The 17,125-nt window shown below is 36.7% G+C and overlaps 2 protein-coding genes, 1 long non-coding RNA gene and 1 other non-coding gene across 7 annotated transcripts in view; 3 read left to right on the top strand and 1 right to left on the bottom strand.

The window, feature by feature from the left end:
* LOC138900923 (uncharacterized) overlaps window positions 1-12,909 on the top strand; it is a 32,197-nt gene extending 19,288 nt beyond the window's left edge. The window contains exon 2 of the long non-coding RNA XR_011412273.1: window positions 12,872-12,909. This is a non-coding gene — a long non-coding RNA (uncharacterized lncRNA). The remainder of the gene's footprint in view (window positions 1-12,871) is intronic.
* LOC104119118 (protein ESSENTIAL FOR POTEXVIRUS ACCUMULATION 1-like) lies at window positions 2,001-11,001 on the top strand. 4 transcript variants are annotated; one of them, XM_009630538.4, is made up of 12 exons: window positions 2,001-2,278; window positions 3,282-3,329; window positions 3,484-3,557; window positions 4,980-5,828; window positions 5,928-6,021; window positions 6,102-6,260; window positions 6,365-7,114; window positions 7,295-9,300; window positions 9,377-9,485; window positions 9,576-9,648; window positions 10,021-10,172; window positions 10,373-11,001. In XM_009630538.4, exons 1-12 carry the CDS (start codon window positions 2,230-2,232, stop codon window positions 10,699-10,701), a joined length of 4,692 nt encoding a protein of 1,563 aa, XP_009628833.1. In that variant the 5' UTR covers window positions 2,001-2,229; the 3' UTR covers window positions 10,702-11,001. The 4 variants fall into 4 exon arrangements, with proteins under 4 accessions (XP_009628833.1, XP_033508150.1, XP_070044187.1 ...); XM_033652259.2 differs by having other exon boundaries at window positions 3,270-3,329; window positions 6,368-7,114; XM_070188086.1 differs by having other exon boundaries at window positions 3,270-3,329.
* On the bottom strand, window positions 12,838-16,655 carry LOC104119117 (uncharacterized). Its single transcript, XM_009630535.3, has 10 exons — window positions 16,399-16,655; window positions 16,231-16,302; window positions 15,492-15,571; window positions 14,996-15,095; window positions 14,863-14,916; window positions 14,432-14,509; window positions 14,120-14,217; window positions 13,973-14,030; window positions 13,318-13,439; window positions 12,838-13,202 (listed from the first exon to the last, which is right to left on the bottom strand). Exons 1-10 carry the CDS (start codon window positions 16,627-16,629, stop codon window positions 13,037-13,039), a joined length of 1,059 nt encoding a protein of 352 aa, XP_009628830.1. The 5' UTR covers window positions 16,630-16,655; the 3' UTR covers window positions 12,838-13,036.
* A 77-nt stretch (window positions 16,656-16,732) lies between these two features.
* On the top strand, window positions 16,733-16,806 carry TRNAV-AAC (transfer RNA valine (anticodon AAC)). The gene has a single exon. It is a non-coding gene; the product is annotated as a tRNA-Val (tRNA).
* Window positions 16,807-17,125: the final 319 nt, after the last annotated feature.

Genomic DNA, 17,125 nt, shown 5'->3' with positions numbered 1-17,125 from the left:
TGGACTATATCATCAACCGTTTTGTTCTCGTAGTTTTCCCCCCCTATTGCTTTTAGTAGGTAAGAAATATTAAAAAATCTAGCCTAAATAACATTTTTTTTTTTTTTTTGGTTAGGGAAAGTAAGTGCTATAAAAGCTTGCGTCTTATTTAAATTACAAAAGGTCATCCTTTAAAGCTAGTTTTATCCCTTTTTATTAAAATTCAAACTAAAGATAAATACAATGTTTTAAACCTAAATAGAGAATTTGCTTACTTCAAATAGTCAATGAGAACTGCAGACTTGAAGAGACGTGGGGTTTATGTTGAAAAAATACGTGAGGCATTGAGTATCGATGTAGGAGTTTTATTTTGAAAAGAAATATTTTAGGGATAAAATAGTAAAATTTTTGGTCAAACTTAAAGTGCATATAAACTAAAAATTTATAAGTTGGGGGTGACCAACTTATGACTTATTTTTGGCTTATTAGCACTTTTGACCTTACCAAACGCGTAGATAAGTTAAAAAATGCTTATAAGCTAGTTTGACCAGCTTATAAGTTTAACCAAACACTTTTGTAGAACTCGTAATAGCAATGAGTAAATTTTGTAATATAAAATATGTAACATGAATTGGGAATAAGTCTCTTATATTTCTTATAACAAATTCTAAATTATAATTGAAAAGGTTCCAAATTTTAACATTTTGTTAAATCGTGAACATTTCATCCTTTTACGGTCTCTCACCAACATAGGAAAAAAAATAAGAAAATGTAGGAGGAGGAAACAACTACATAATTGACTCAAACTAGCATATTTATATGGTCATTTAATCAATCCATCTCTCCGAGTTCAAACCATCGTACTTAAAAATTTCATATACCATATGCTAAGTTACTTCATTGTTAGTTCAATATGGTAATATTATTGGTCTAGGATTAAAATAATCCCAATTGTTATGTATGACAGTGAATTATGTCCGATAAATCCAATATAGATTAAGAGCAGAGGCGGATCCAGAATTTTAAGTTTATGAGTTTCTACAGAAATCTCAAGTTAATATACAATTATAACTGAATTAACGGACTGGGTTTCAAGCTAAATATTTTTATACAATTAGTGAATTCTTCAATACAAATACATAATTTAGACAAAAGTTACTGGATTTACTAGAATCCAAAACTAATGCACTGGATCCGACCCTGATTAAGAACCTGTTTGGCCAAGCTTCTTTTCGACAAAAAGATTTTTTTTTGTGCCAAAAGTATTTTCCCCCCCAAAGTTAAGGTGTTTGGCCAAACTTTTAAAAGGAAAAAAATAATTTTGAGTAGAAGCAGAAATAATTTTTGAGAAACAGATAAAAGTAGTTTTTCCGAAAGCACGTTTGTGAAAAGTATTTTTGAGAAAAATATACTTAGAAGCACTTTTTAAAAACTTGGTCAAATACTAACTATTGCTCAAACATACTTTTCAAATTAATTAGCCTAACACAAACTGTTTCTCACCAATAATACTTTTTTGCTAGCACGTTTTAAAATAAGCTTATTTTAGAAGTGTGACCAAATAAATTGTAAGAGCCCGATCGGCCAAGCTGTCAAAAATAACTTATTTTGAAAAGTACTTTAAAAAATACTTTTGGGGAGTAACAATTTGTGTTTGGCCTATTCATTTGGAAAGTATTTTTTGTAATTTTTGATAAGCAAATTATATGTTTGGCCAATCTTTCAAAAAAGTACTTTTGAGGATAAATTACGAAAAAGAATAATATCTCATTGAAAAAGTTAATTTTCTATGTTCTATTTCTTGAAAGAAGCTATATATTGTTGTTTCTTTCTAAAAATAAAAAAATAACTTCTATGCTTAAAATCACTTTTACCCTTGATCAAACACTTTAAATTTCTATAAAAGTGCTTTGTTTAACCAAAAAAATGATTTTGGCATCCCAAAAACTTGATCCAACAGCAACTCGCTTATCAACCCGCAACGAAACGAGTTTAGTATAAATAAAATTGGAAAGGGGAAAAAGCAAAGAGAAGGATAACATAATTGTTCGGAATTACGCTGATTTGGCCCTTCTGACCACCCAACACAAACCCTCACCCCTTTCTCTCTCTGTTCTCTCTCTCTCCAACAGTCTCTTGTTGTTCATAGCTTTGTATTCGAACCCTAAAACTCTCTCTCTCTCCGGCATTCAAATCCACATTAACTTCACTTCTCTCTTTGTTTGCTCTTATCGATCTTGTTCTTATTCAATGGCCAAAAGCAAGTTCGATCTCCCTGACGATCTCCTTTCTTCCAAAGGTACTGCTCTTTATTGTCTATTTTTTGTTTTTAATTTTCATTTGGTTCGATTCAAAATGTCATTAATGCTATATATTAGGGTTTTATTGATCTGAGTTTAGTTGTACTTACTTTGCCGTTTAATTCTAGGGTTTCAGATCAGAATCAGACCCCTTTTGCTATGGTCTTTTAGGCTATCCTTCTGTAGTTACTTATTTATTTCGATTTGCTGCGTCAGATATTGAATCAATTTCGCTCTGTCAAATTATTTGCCCTTATGAAATGGAAAGGGCTTTTAACTAGTCTGGGGTTGAAGTATATTTCATTCAGATTAAATCAATTTCTTTCTTTTGGTAATAGTATTTTATGACTAACCGTTGTTTTCTTTCACTATTGATCACCTTACTGTCTTGTTGTTTTTATTCTGCTTTTATATGGCTTTTTGTGGTACTGCCCCTTCTTGTCTATATTTTCATTAATGTGGTGCTTATGCTTTCCTGAGCCGAGGGTCTATTGGAAACAACCTCTCTACCCTCACAAGGTAGGGATAAGGCCTGCGTACACATTACCCTTCCCAGACGGGGTGTGGGATAATACTGGGTATGTTGTTGTTGATTAAATTAATTTCTTTGCTTCTATTGGATTTTTGAATTCAAAGTATTGTGTTTTGCCTTAAAATATGGGGAATTCGGCAAAACTGTGGGGAAGCAAGTGTGCTCAGATTGTACTCAGACCTTTTTGTCTGACTTACATTTGACTGTTTGGACGAGGCATTAGAAGATAAATGGATTTGAATTATAGTGTATATTCATTTTCTAGGACCCTATTTGTTATCCCTTTTGCATTTTCTCACATCTGTGTCATGTTTCTCATTTTTGGTATGATTTAGCGCACAAGCTGGAAATTGATGTTCATTTTCATCTTGCCTTCTCTTCTTTTTTCTTTCTTTGTTGGTACCGGGAGGGGGTTGTTTTTACTTCATTTTGTGTTTTCATGCTTTACATTTCTTAAGACGCATCTGCAGGTAATTATGATGACAAGTCATTCTTGGTGTCGATTGACGATTCAAAAGGTAGTTCATTTCCCTTTTTAATTGTCTTTGCATGTGGGTTATGTATCTTTATCTGTAACTGTTGAAATAGCTTCTTAGCTGCTTTATCATTCATGAGTTTGACCTTTTAATATGTACACGATATGCTGCTTATGTTGGTTGGCCTTTTCTTTAGATCAAGCAGCGGTGGACAGTAACATTCCTTTGTCTCCCCAGTGGCTTTATGTGAAACCAAGTGACTCTAAGATGGTGAGTTTGCATTTAAGATACTAATTCTTCTTCTTGTTAACTGTTGGTCCTCTTGCTATGTAATACCTAATCACATGACACTTATCTTCAAAGGAGATCACTGTTGAGTCTAGATATTTTTTGAAATCTTTATTATAGTTGCCTCGGGCACTTTGCCTTTCCAAGAATTATGTTTGTAGTAACCTATTTTTTGGTAAATTATGTATGTGAAGCTTAATATTATCCATTCTCAGGAAAATTTTAAATTATTATTCTTTTATTATCAGTGTATATTATTCTTGACAGATGGTTTAAAATTGGAGAAGTCAACACTTTGTGAGACCATGGAAAGAATTTAGTAGCATCTCAAGTAATGAAAACATCAACTTGGACCTAACTGTATGTGTAAGGTGTGATGAATATTAAAATGTGCTATAAAATAAGTTTTCCTTTGCCTTAGACACTCTAACTTTCAAAAGAAAAAGTAATCGGATACGCACTGTCCAAGTTAGTCTGAAAGCCCCTTGGATAATGAATCACTGTATTGTCAAGGTCGATAGCAGCCTGACTGGTGTGGAGATAATATTAAAGAAGTGAAGACACTGCCCACTAACCCTGCAATTTCAAGATGTCCGATCAATTTGTAAATTGTGTTTTTGTGCTATATATTATGTAGTGGGTCCTTGGGAAGTGAATTACTTTGTTATTATGGTGCACACTCTGTGTGACATCTTGTTTGATGCAGGAGCGATATGTTATTACTGATAACCTAGCAGACTGAGGCATATACTTCAATCTTGCTATTAAAACATATGTCACTGAAATATGATCGGACTATTCAAGATAGAAGTGTTACACCTGTAATGGAGCACACATGGGGTAAAATAGTGGCCTAGGCTTTTGATGACTTATTGATTTTGTGATATATATTATTTACAATCCATGGACTATAATAGGAATTGCTTTCTTCATGAATGTTCCTTCTTGACAGTGCTAACTTATTAAAAATTACATTTGGATATGTCACCATTGATTCTGCTCTTCGGACTATTGTATACAAATAAACTCGAAACTACCCCGGAAAATATTTCACAATTTAACTTTTGCTGTATTTTGCATTGCATGTTTCAGGGTTATGTTGGGTTGGTTACTGTCACTTATTTCCTTCTAGATCATGTTTGAGAAAATTCTCAAATACCATGTTGTGGCAGCTTCGGTTGTCTTAAACAGAGGGAGTTCTAACAATGTTGTCCACCTTCATGAACGATATTAGTCTACTTAAATAGTTAAATTATCATCTTACTGCATTTGGATTTTCCATCTTCATTCTCTAGGTATTTCAAGTTTTGTTGGTTATACTTGTCCATTTGCTAGCTTCTCTACTGCTATTAGTTCTTCAACCGTAATCTTTTTTTTTTTGTCAAACTCTATTATGCACCACAGGAAATGCGTGCACCAAGTTCTCTCTCACTTGGAAGTTCTGCTGATTCAAATCAGAAGGACGCTTGGCGTTCAGATGTGCCTGATGAAAAAACAGATTGGAGAAGACCCGCAGCAGAGACAGAGAGTGGTCGCCGATGGCGTGAAGAAGAGAGGGAAACTGGCTTGCTTGGCAGAAGAGATCGTAGGAAACCAGATCGCCGTGCTGAAAATGCTCCTGCCAAAGAAACCACAGACGCTAGAGCTTTACCTGCTTCTGACAGATGGCACGATGTTAATAATCGCAATTTGGGACATGACACAAGACGTGATACCAAGTGGTCCTCTAGGTGGGGTCCTGAAGACAAAGAAAAGGAAGCACGGAGTGAGAAGAGGATAGATGTAGATAAGGACGAAGTTCATAATGAGGTACAAACATTTGGTGCTAACCGTACTGTGTCCGAGCGGGAGTCGGATACTCGAGATAAGTGGAGACCACGGCATAGATTGGAGGGTAGCTCTGGTGCTCCTGGTTCCTATCGTGCTGCTCCAGGATTTGGAGTGGAGAAAGGAAGAGTCGAGGGGTCAAATGTGGGATTTACCATGGGGCGTGGGAGATCTAGTGTGGCTATTTTAAAACCTTCTGGGTGTGCAATTGGGGCTGCACAATTTGACAATTCTGTCCCTGGAAAACCAAGCATCTCAACTCACACATATTGTTATCCGCGGGGGAGGATTTTGGATATATACCGCAGGCAAAAGCTGGAGCAATCTTTTTGTAGCTTGCCTGTAAATATGGAAGAAGCACCCCCTATCACTCAACTAAGTATCACCGAACCATTAGCTTTTGTTGTTCCTGATTCTGAGGAGGAGGTGAGCTATGTGAATTACATTATTATTGGCACTCTTGCCTGCAGTTAATGATGAAGTTATTGATATTGATAACTTTAGCTTGCTAAATCTATCTTACAGGCTATCCTTAATGATATATGGCAAGGTAAAATTACTGGTAGTGGTGTGATGTACAATTCTTACAGAAAGGGCCGATCAATGGATAATGTTACAGGTAATTTTTCTTGATCGCTCTCATGTGGTGCTGCACTGAGTGGAAGTTGTCCTTTCTGAATTTGTGCGTGTATTTTCCAGAAATAGGGGATGCAGAGTTTGCCGATGGAAAACAGGGCATTCTCTCTACAGACATCATTGAGGAGACAGGGGATAGGTTTCCAAAAACATTAAAAGATGTTGAAGAGGCAAATGTCAATAGCCTTTTCTGTGGAAATGATGTCAATGTCATATTGGGTGGTAAGTAAAGTATTTAACTTCATGTGTTTCGGAATTCTTTTAAGTGTTGCTTATCTGGATTGCTTTTCTTGTTGATCTGACAAAGCAATTTGTTGTCTCTCTAGAAGGGGATGCAAATCATGAAGTACAAAAAGAGAAAGTCTCTGAAGATATTGCTAGGGATGACATTTTGTTGGCCAATAAGAGAGCTGACAACATAGGCAGCTTGAAAGATAGTAGTAGTTCTCAACTTGATCATTCTGAAATCAAGTTACCTGATTATGCAGCAACTAGGCACCCACTCTTTGAGAATATTGAACAGAATGTTGCTTTTGATGTCAGTGCAAAGTTTCCCGATAATTCAAATTCTATATATATCATGCCCTCTGATATCAACAACTCAAGACACAGTGGTATTGAAAACCAATTAGAGAGGGATATCCCACCTGAGGAATTGAGTTTGTATTATTGTGATCCTCAGGGAGAAATTCAGGGACCATTTCTTGGAGTTGACATCATCTCATGGTTTGAGCAAGGATTTTTTGGAACTGACTTACTGGTTCGCGTGGAAGGTGCTCCTGAGGATTCACCTTTCTACGAATTGGGTGACGTAATGCCGCATTTAAAATTTGGACATATGTATGCCAGTAATACGGATCTCCCTAAGGTTGATCAACCTGCTGTATTAGAGGGGAAGTTGGAGTCTGGTTTACGCAGTTCTGTTAGTGAGCTTGTTTCTTCAGCTCCCCTTGATGGATTAAGCTGGCCATCATCTGATTTTGATGGTCTTGCTGCACAGCGTTTTCAGTCAAAAGTACCTGATCTGTCATATTCTCAAAGTGAAGACTTTAATGAATTTGTTGGTCAAAATGAAGGTTTGTCAGCATTTTATCATTGAATTCCTGTTTTATTCCAGTAGAGGATTACTTCTTATAGAAAGAGGGCATCACAATCCTTTTCCTCCCTATACACTGCTAATTTTTTGATGGTTGATATTTTTTGTGGATGACATCGTTTTCGTAGCTGATTCTTTAAATATTCTTCTTCATTTGCAGAAACTTTGTTTCCAGGTAGACCCGTAAGTAGAGGCAATCCTATTGGAAAAACTTTGAGGGCCCCCACTGATCTTTCAAATACCAATCATCCCATTCCTAGTGAATTTATGGAGCCCAGGGCTCCGAGTCAGAAAGATAAAATGCACCCACTTGGTTTGTTATGGTCCGAGCTCGAAGGCACTTCAAGAAGGAATGATCAAATTCCAAATGTTCCTTTTAGCGGAGGTGGTCAGGATCAAATTCTAAACCCTGTAGCTGCAAGGGTTACCCCATTTGGTTCAAGGACCGAGTCAACCTCTACTGCAGAAATGTGGGATGCTTATAGAAGAAATGCTCCTTCTGACCCAAACTTATATCAAGATGCCATGGATGCTCACCGCTTGTCGCACATGGACCGGGAACCAAATCATTTTGAATTGGCAGAAAAGCTGCTCTCTCAGCAACTTCAACAACATCCACATAGTTTACTGTCTGCTCATAACAGCCACTTGAATGAAGCAATGCTGGAAAGAGGGGCAAGCCATAATTCAGTACACCACCCACAGGTGGCCAGTCAAATTGAGAAGGATCTGGAACGTGTTATGGCCCTTCAGCTGCAGCACCAGAGACAGCTGCAGCTTCAACAACATCAGCAAATGCAGCAACAGCAACAGTTCCATCAACAGCAGATGCTACTGAAAGAACAACAACAGTCTCATGCTAGACAGTTGCTTCTTGAACAATTGTTGCAGAGTCAAATGTCTGATACTAACCGTGCACAGTCACGTCTTGATGCTACAAGGCCTAACAATGCCCTGGAACAGGTTTTGATGAAGCAGCAAATTCTAACTGAACTACAACGCTCTCACCTTCATCCAAGACATACTGAACCATCACTTGAGCATCTCATTCAGGCTAAACTTGGTCAAATGCCACATCAAGGGCATCAAAATGATTTAATGGAGCTCCTATCACGAGCAAAGCATGGACATATGCACCCTTTGGCTCATCAAATTCTTCAGCAAGAACAATTGCACAGCAGGCAGTTGCCTGTTGGATTAAGGCAGCAATTGGAAATGGAGGAAGACAGGCATTCTGGTTCTGTATGGCCTGTAGATGAAGCTGGTCAGTTTCTCCGAATCCCAACCGATGCTCATCGATCCAACTCTGGATTTGGACCATTAGATTTTTACCAACAGCAACAGATACCATCTCCCGAAGAACATTTAAGTCACCTTGAACGGAATTTGTCTGTACAAGATAGATTCGCACATGGTCTCTATGACTCTGGATTGTTGCCGTTTGAACGATCAATGTCATTACCAGTTGGTGGTCCTGGATTAAAAATGGATGTTGCAAATCCACTTGTGCAGCAACAAAGTTTAGAAATGCAAGATCTGAATTCAAGAATGCATTCAGGTGCTCAGATGGCTGGGTTCTCAAATGATGTCTACTCGCAATCTCCTCACCAGCATTTGGTTCCGAACCAGTTTCATGCTTTGCATCCAGATACCATTGAAAAACATTGGTCTAAAAGCAATGGTCAGGTACCTATGGATTGGATGGAATCCCGAATGAAGCAACTGAATCTCAATAGTGAGAGGGAAAAAAAGGATTTTGATATCAAACAGGTTTCTGAAGATCCTAGTATGTGGATGTCAGCTGGTATGAATGATGACAGTTCAAAGCGATTGCTTATGGAACTGCTTCATCCTAAATATGGCCAGCAGTCAACTGAGCAAGCAGAAATGCCCAATGGAATTTCACATGAGATACTGTCTGGTCATGTTCTTGGGACAAATTCAGCAAACCACTCAATTAATCCCCTATTGAATCAGGATATGAGTCAAAACCAAACCTTCCCTGTAGGGTCATTCGGTTCTACTTCAGGTCTGCTACCACAGAGAGATCTTGTGGATGAGAGGTCCCGTGTTCTTGCTGGTGGTGAAAGATTGCCCCGCAAATCTCATTCTGGAGCGTTGGCTGAAGCTAATCCTCTCTTTTCCAGCATCAGTGATGCCTTCCAGGTATGATACCTGCCTAGATGTGTTTAATATGTCAAGGTAGTACAGCTGGGCTTAAATTTCAAGATGGTTTACGCAGAGGCACTCAGAGGTTCGAGAAAATGCTGTCGAGCAAGCTGGTCTGACGGCTATAACAGGGGACATCCCAGTAAACATTCTCCGCAGGCCTACTTCACTTGGGACTGGAGGTTAGTGTTAGTCTGTCTCTTGCGCTATATTTTCCTGGTTGGATTTTTTGTTTTTGTGGAGAAATGACAACTGTTTCAACCCGACTTCAGGTGGTAATGTTGGCTTGTATGATGACAAGATTGGTACAGGTGACTCTTTGCCAGAGGAACCTGCTAAGGAACGGTAAGGATTATCACCTGCTTCTATCGGAGTAAAGGTCTAATTTTATTTTTGGCTTACTGTTTCCATGGTTAAACTTCTTTTAATTCTGTTTGTCTCAGGAATATGGTTATCATTGTAAGTTTGTAACATAAGGGACACCAATGATCAATTGTTATTTATCCATTCTAGTAGTTTCTTACTCTCCCATTAATCAAAAGATAAAAGAAAAAAGGTTTCCTCTCATGAAATGTGACATTCTTGTGTATGTATGCGTTGGACGACTACCAATCAGGTCTGTCTGGTATTGCTATACGAGATTATGTATGTGTTATCATGAAGATAACCCTGGTAATGTTTGCATAATGCATCTGTTTGGTTCTTTTTTTTGGATAGGGTGTCTGCAATGACATCAAAAAGGCCAGAAAACATTTTGCTGAAGCGTCCACCTGTCTCGCGAGTGTCATCTAACCTGGAAGGGTTTTCTGAATTGACTTCTGATTCACTTGTTAGAGGGAAAAATCCTTCGAATGCCATGGTTTCTGAAGGTAGTTTATCTTTCTGTTTTTGTTGTTAGTTATCTCTTGTATGGTCTGGATTTTTACTGTGGTCCCAACCTGTATTGCACCTTGAAGATGTGGGCGGAATATACTAGTAGTATTGGTCTGCTTTTCCATCATGCCTCTAGTTCTTTCCACCAGCAGTTGCTAATGCCTTTCGTTTTAACACCTTTAATTTTTCCCATTAGGGGGGAAAGTAGAAGTTGGAGGTAACACAGCAAATCAAGCCCCTGACATCGTGACACCTGGAAAGAAAGATGTGCGCTTTCGGCGAACTGCCTCATGTAGTGATTCTGATGTTTCAGAGACATCATTCAGTGACATGGTTAAGAGTAGTGCGAAGAAGCCAACAGCCCAGGAGGCTCATGCTTCAGAATCATTAGATGGAACACAGGGTGCCCGTACCAGCAGCAAGAAAAAAGGGAAGAAAGGAAGACAAATCGATCCAGCTCTTCTTGGATTCAAGGTCACAAGCAATCGCATCATGATGGGTGAGATACAGCGGATAGAAGATTAGTGTCTGTACAGTTGTAACTTTTATGTTGTCCCAATTAATTCTCTTGCTGTACAGATTTTTTTAAGTCTCTGTAAAGTTCTCTCTCACTATTCTTTAGTTTTTTTTTCTTTTTCTTCCCCCTTCTCACCAATCTGCATCCCAGTAGAGTAGGGGTGACTTTGGGATGTAGCTTGTGTCAGAAATGATAACCAATTGGTTGGGACAAGGTAGGAAAAAGCTTGTATAGATTGTATCTTTACAGATCAAATATATACTAAATCCTAATAAAATAGTGTATGGTTTCCAGCCTGATTTAGTTTTGCTGCCCTGTTCAATTTAAATACTCAGCCGTGAATTGTGATATAGAATCTTCCTGGCCCACAGTGAGGCATGTTAAGGTTAATTTGTGCCGTAAGCGCATAATATAGAGGAACAAGATAAAAGTAGCATCGACAAGAATTCACACATTGCACGTCCCCAAATGTCCAGTTCCAACTGCGAACATTGTATTATTGGAAAAGGTCCAAATATGTCTTTATATTATACGAAATTAAGCACATTTGCTCTTCGTTAATACTTTAGCTCAAATATGCCCTTACCGTCACATAGTTAGTCTATATATTCCCTTCGAGTTACATAGTTGGCCCATATATGCCATTTTCGAGACGGAATACACCTAAACTAATTAGATCTTTCGTTAATTGTATTAAAGTGTATTACAAACACTATTTTCTTTTTATTCGTACTTTTTTTTTCTTTACCTTTCATTTTTCTTTCCTTCTCTTTTTTTTCCGCCCTTTTTCTCCCTTATCCGATTTCCTCCATTAATGATGTCTTCTCCATTTTCATCACCAATTTCACTTGACAAAACTCATGAATTCCAATTACTAAGAAAATTCTCCCATAAGAATATTTTTATAGATCATATGTTTGTCAATTTTTTAAAAAATTTAACAAAGATTGAAATAATATTTATGTAACAAAAAATCCGAAAATCCAACAAAACCGAACAATTCAAACCGATATAATTGGTTTGGTTTGATTTTGATAAAAATCGAACCAACCCGTTCCATGTACACCCCTAATCTACGTAGTTAATTAAAAAAAAAATAGAAAATGTCCAACTGAAAAAAGACTAACAACTCAAATTTATAACACTACAACTTGAACTCTAAGCTTTTAATCATTAAATTATCTTTCTGGAAACAATTTAAATATTTTGGTCTTTTGCGTATTGTTAAAGGTTGAGATGTTTTTTATTATTTTAAAGTTTAAACCATAATTTTTGGAACAATTTAATTTCGTTTATTTAGAGGGCCAGTAAAATTGAAACTTGATTACCTTATGGGAGAATTTTCTTAGTAATTGGAATTCATGAGTTTTGTCAAGTGAAATTGGTGATGAAAATGGAGAAGACATCATTAATGTAGGAAATCGGATAAGGGAGAAAGAAAAAGGAAAGGAAAAAAGAAGAAAGAAAAGAGAAAGGTAAAGAAAAAAAAGTACTAATAAAAAAGAAATAGTGTTTGTAATAAACTTTAATACAATTAAAGAAAGAGCTAATTAGTTTGGGTGAATTCCGTTTCGAAAAGGGCATATATGAGACAACTGTGTAACTCTAAGGGTATATATGGACCAACTATGTGACAGTAAGGGCATATTTGAGCTAAAGTATTAACGAAGAGCAAATGTGCTCAATTTCGTATAACACAAGGGCATATTTGGACCTTTGCCCTTGTATTATTGAGTTTAGCATAATACACTGACAGTATACACCTCGTTTATAAAACTTCTGAGTAATATCTACTGATTTAAGTTTTTAAGATTGCAAGACTTGTAAACCTAATAATATATGTACTCCCACAAAAGTACTACACATCAAGTTAAGCCAATGAAACCCAGTGAAGTTGTAGCAAAGCTCATGCAACTATGTATCATCAAAAACAATTTGAAGCATGAAATGCAATTAGAGCCAACTCTGGAGCATGCATATTACTATTGTAAATTACAATAACTTATCGTTGGTCTAGTTTAACTTAAAAAATGAGGTATCCAGACAGCATCTAGAAAGAGGGCGGGGGGCGTCCAATCAGATGGAAGGCCTTTTCTGATTTTTAAGGAACTTGTTTTCCTAGAGAAAATGTTTTGGACCAAACATGGGAAAATTGAAACTGCTTATGCATTTAATGAGTTGGTTATATTATATACCATAGATGTATTGTTTGTGCCTCCAAGAAAAGAGGTTATAGCAGTAATGCTTACAAAGCTAGTCTTCTTTGCTCTGCTAAAGTACAACTAAGGTTTCAATGACGCGTTTGGAACTCATCAGCCTGTTATGCCCAGTTATGTTTTGTAGTCAACAAGTTACTGCAGAACTCCATTTTCCATCAAAGAGCTGCATAATTGTTTTACCCAAGATCCACTCCGTGGCAGGAGGAGGTAAATGTCCCTGCTTAGCAAGAAGGTGAACTGCTTCTCTTGCTTCTTTATACCCGCACTCAGGAACAACGTAGGGAAAGTCACTGTAGCATGTGAATAGATTCGGATTCAGATACACCCGATAACATTTAGCAATCTATTTAGAAGTTCTAAGGTTGTTCTGATGTGCAATGAACAATTATGACGGTGATTTATTACCTTCCCCACATGACACGGTGTGCACCATAACTGGAGACTAGTTGGGCCAGAAGTTGAGACAAGTCCTCATATGGATACCGATTTCTTGACACTCTGAACAGAGCACTGAATTTTACGTATACCTGTCACGCACAATGCAAATACTATCTCAGATATCAATCAACTTAATGACCATAAGCCAACTGTTGCCGATTAAAGTAGGCTAAGAAGGAAACAGTTTGGTAATTGAATTTCAAAGTCCGGGACTTTCCTCTTTCCCCATCTGTTTGAGTTCAGTTAACACTAGGAAGAGATTTGTCAATAATACTTCAGAATAATGCTAAAAACAGTCAAATTATCTTCCAGCTCTTATTTTTGGTTTGGACAAGATCAGAACTAGAGAATAGAATGCCGTGTGCATGTATCTTAAAAAAGGATGATTACTGATTAGGCAGGTCTCAGGCTAAAGTCAAAAAGAGAGCTTCAGTGCCTTAGGCCCAACTATAAAGGTTTAAAATCTTGAGAATGTTGCGAGTAAAGAACATGTTAATTGGTTAGTTTTTGTTTACACAGATTTAGTTGTCTTCTGCAGGATCCAGAGCAGTTAAAGTGCAGATGTTAAATATTCAATAAGTGTAGACTAAAGAAATCCAATTAGACTTTCAGCAAAAGTTACCTGTGGGAATCTTGAAAGCTTTAACAGTTCTGAGAAACTTGATCTTTCTTCATCATTGCTACAAGACATTCAGACAAATCACCTAACGTTATTCTCTATTCTCACCAATGAATGATAATTCAGAAAAGAACTTCAGCGATGACTTACTTTGGGGGCTTACAGAAAGCCAGATGATCAAGCAGAACAACAGTTGAGGGAAATTCTGTGCACAGTTCCTCAATTTCTGGCAAATGCAAATCCAGACCCTGAAAGAATCCATCTTAGAGTCATCTCATAGTCTACTGTTAGCATCATTATTGTAGACGCAGAATGAGAACTTCATGGAAAAACATTGAGTTGAACAATGCTCTCCTCAACTGAAGAGCTTGTAATAGTACCACGGATAAACAGTTTATGGCAACATTATTACTTAGAGTTTTTATGCATTTCCCAAGAGTCGAATGCTAGTAATTGAAGTACCTTCATACACATGAAACCAACTGGAACTCCAAGCTCTCCAGCCTTTGAGAATAATGCCTTCCCAATTTCATTTGTCATCTGCTAAAAGACTCAACATGGTTAGTGGCAATTACCAAAAACAAGTCCACCCAGTTCAGCGTTACATCACTCTTAGAATTTGAAGGCATAACCAAGTACAAGACTTATTAGGTATGTATCTGATTTTCTTCTAATTTCTGGTTGGATATGTGTTTTCTTTGCATCTAGTTAACCATAAAGGAAGGAACGTATGGTTAAAAGAAAACTTCATAGGTTCTTCCAACATAACAGATCTTTTAAAGAGTTTAATGCCTCATACTCTGATAAACTTCATTGGCAATACTAAGGTCCACGGCAAAGTAAACTCTGAGATCAATATTACGGAAGGAAAGATTCTGCATCAAGATTGATACCTTTTCACCAGTAGGCCAAAGATACGGATTAAAGCGAACAGCACGATAACCATCCTAGAATGAGTGATATCTTTTGTCAACATAATACCCAAATAATGAAAACATTAATATCTATAAATATGAGTTACCAAACCTTTAAAACTAGATCTTCAAGCTGCTTTATTCCACTCCCATCTTCTGCTGGATTTGCGAGGCAACAACCGACGAATTTTGATGGAAACTTCTTCAGCACACTGGATAAAAGTAATTATGCATAGGGCAGACAATCTCTCAAGTCAATATGACTGCTACCAACAGAAGATAATTAACCAACTAGAAGACCGAAGAATACACAAATAATACATTTGTACTCGCAGTTTAAGGGAAGGAGAAAAAAGAGGGTAAATAACATCTGGTGCAATATCCTCGATAGTTGAAAGACATATGTACATATGTTAGTTTGGAATAGCCATTTGCTACTATTAGTAATGTATTGAAAACAAGCATCTTACTGAAGACAATTGACAAATCTTTTATTATACAAGTACTACTTAAGGAACAACTTTATTTACCGAAAGCTGGAAATCTACTTCTTATAGATAAAAGAAAAAGCTGGAAATTCAATATAGTGAAGAGAGAAATGAAATGACCTGGTAACATAAGAATGATCAAACTTGTGATTAATGGGTTGAACAATAAGTGCTCCATCCACACCTGCTTCTTCCATACACTGCTCGAAACATAAACATTTGAAGGGATTTCAAATGTTGGTACAATGAAAGCATTGTGACAATCAACACTCAACAGTGACAACAGGAGAAGCATCTTTGGTATGTAGGAAGTGTTTTCAACGAAAATGTTTTACCATAGAAAGTCATTTTCTGGATCACTTTCAAATGCTTCGTTGGATACTAAAATAGGTGATATATCATGATCATCCAAGGTGAGGATATGAGGTTGTGTTTATATGAAATTTTGGAGCATTAAAAGTTGACACCAATAGCCAAGTGTTGGATATGAAATAACCATTAGGCTTTAGATATTTGTAAAAGGAAGCATATGGAAGCCATTTTTCCTCTTTCCATAAATATTTTTCTTAAAGAGTACATTTTAACAATTCAAGATAACCAAACCTAGAAAATGATATATCAAGGAAATCATTTTAAAAGAAATACTTTTCCCCACACCAAACCATGTAGAAGTAATTTTCACTTTGGTAATCTTCGAGAAAACATTTGAACAGCTTAACATAATCTAACACTAGAACATGATTTATCAAGGATAATACTAATCTAAAAATAAAAATTGCATTCGTACCAAACAAACCCAAAAGAAGAAAAACATAAAGAGGCATCTATAATATCAAAAAGTGAAAACGGTAAAGCGTACCTCCAGCAGGTAATCGACATGACCAGGCAAACTAGGCACTTGGCCAGGAAAATAAGGGTAGTTTTCTGCAGCCTAACAAATTCCAAAGAAACACACATTAATTAATTCCTCATACTTCAACATAATCTTGTCAAATAAAAATTAAGTACAAAATCTTGTGATATGTACCTCTTGTGGGGATGCCCAGACATGCAAATGCGAGTCAATGACTTTGCTCATTATTTGTGGCTCTCTCTGATCATCAACTGCTACTTGACTACTTGTTAAGGCTCTTACTACTCTTGAATGTTTTCTTACAAGTACCCAGGGCCAGTTGAAGCTATTTAGAGAAGGAAATGGAGTCCATGCCAATGGCTTTAGTGAGTTCACTCTCACTACTACTACTACTACTACTACCATCTCTCTTGCTTCCTCCTCAATCCTAACCGAGACCACATGGAAATTATTGCCTCAACTATAAACTTTACATATATATAAAACTAATTAGATTCTGTTCCATAATGGTGTCGTGGTGTAGTTGGTTATCACGTCAGTCTAACACACTGAAGGTCTCCGGTTCGAGTCCGGGCGACGCCATTATTTTCCATTTTTCGCTTTGTAACCTTTCTTTTATTTTTCTTTTGGGATTTATAATTGTTAAAGGATGTAATTGCTAATTTGTTAGGTAATTTTCACAAATCAGATTTGGTAATACCCAAAAAATTGTAAGTGATTGTTTGTAGGAAGAAAATTAATAATCTAGAAAGATGTAGATAATTTCCTTTAGCTTTTATACATAATAGCTTAATTGCAATGCTGATGATTACTTTTTAAAAAATAATAATAATTTACAAGCACTCATTAATTATAATACTAATAAAGTATTAACTTAAAAAAAGAAGAAGATAAATGACAT

This window comes from Nicotiana tomentosiformis, chromosome 11 (assembly GCF_000390325.3).
Source record: "Nicotiana tomentosiformis chromosome 11, ASM39032v3, whole genome shotgun sequence".
Classification (NCBI taxonomy): domain Eukaryota; kingdom Viridiplantae; phylum Streptophyta; class Magnoliopsida; order Solanales; family Solanaceae; genus Nicotiana; species Nicotiana tomentosiformis.
The sequence above is the reverse complement of the archived record's forward strand: the minus strand, read 5'-3'. Positions and strand labels throughout refer to the sequence as shown.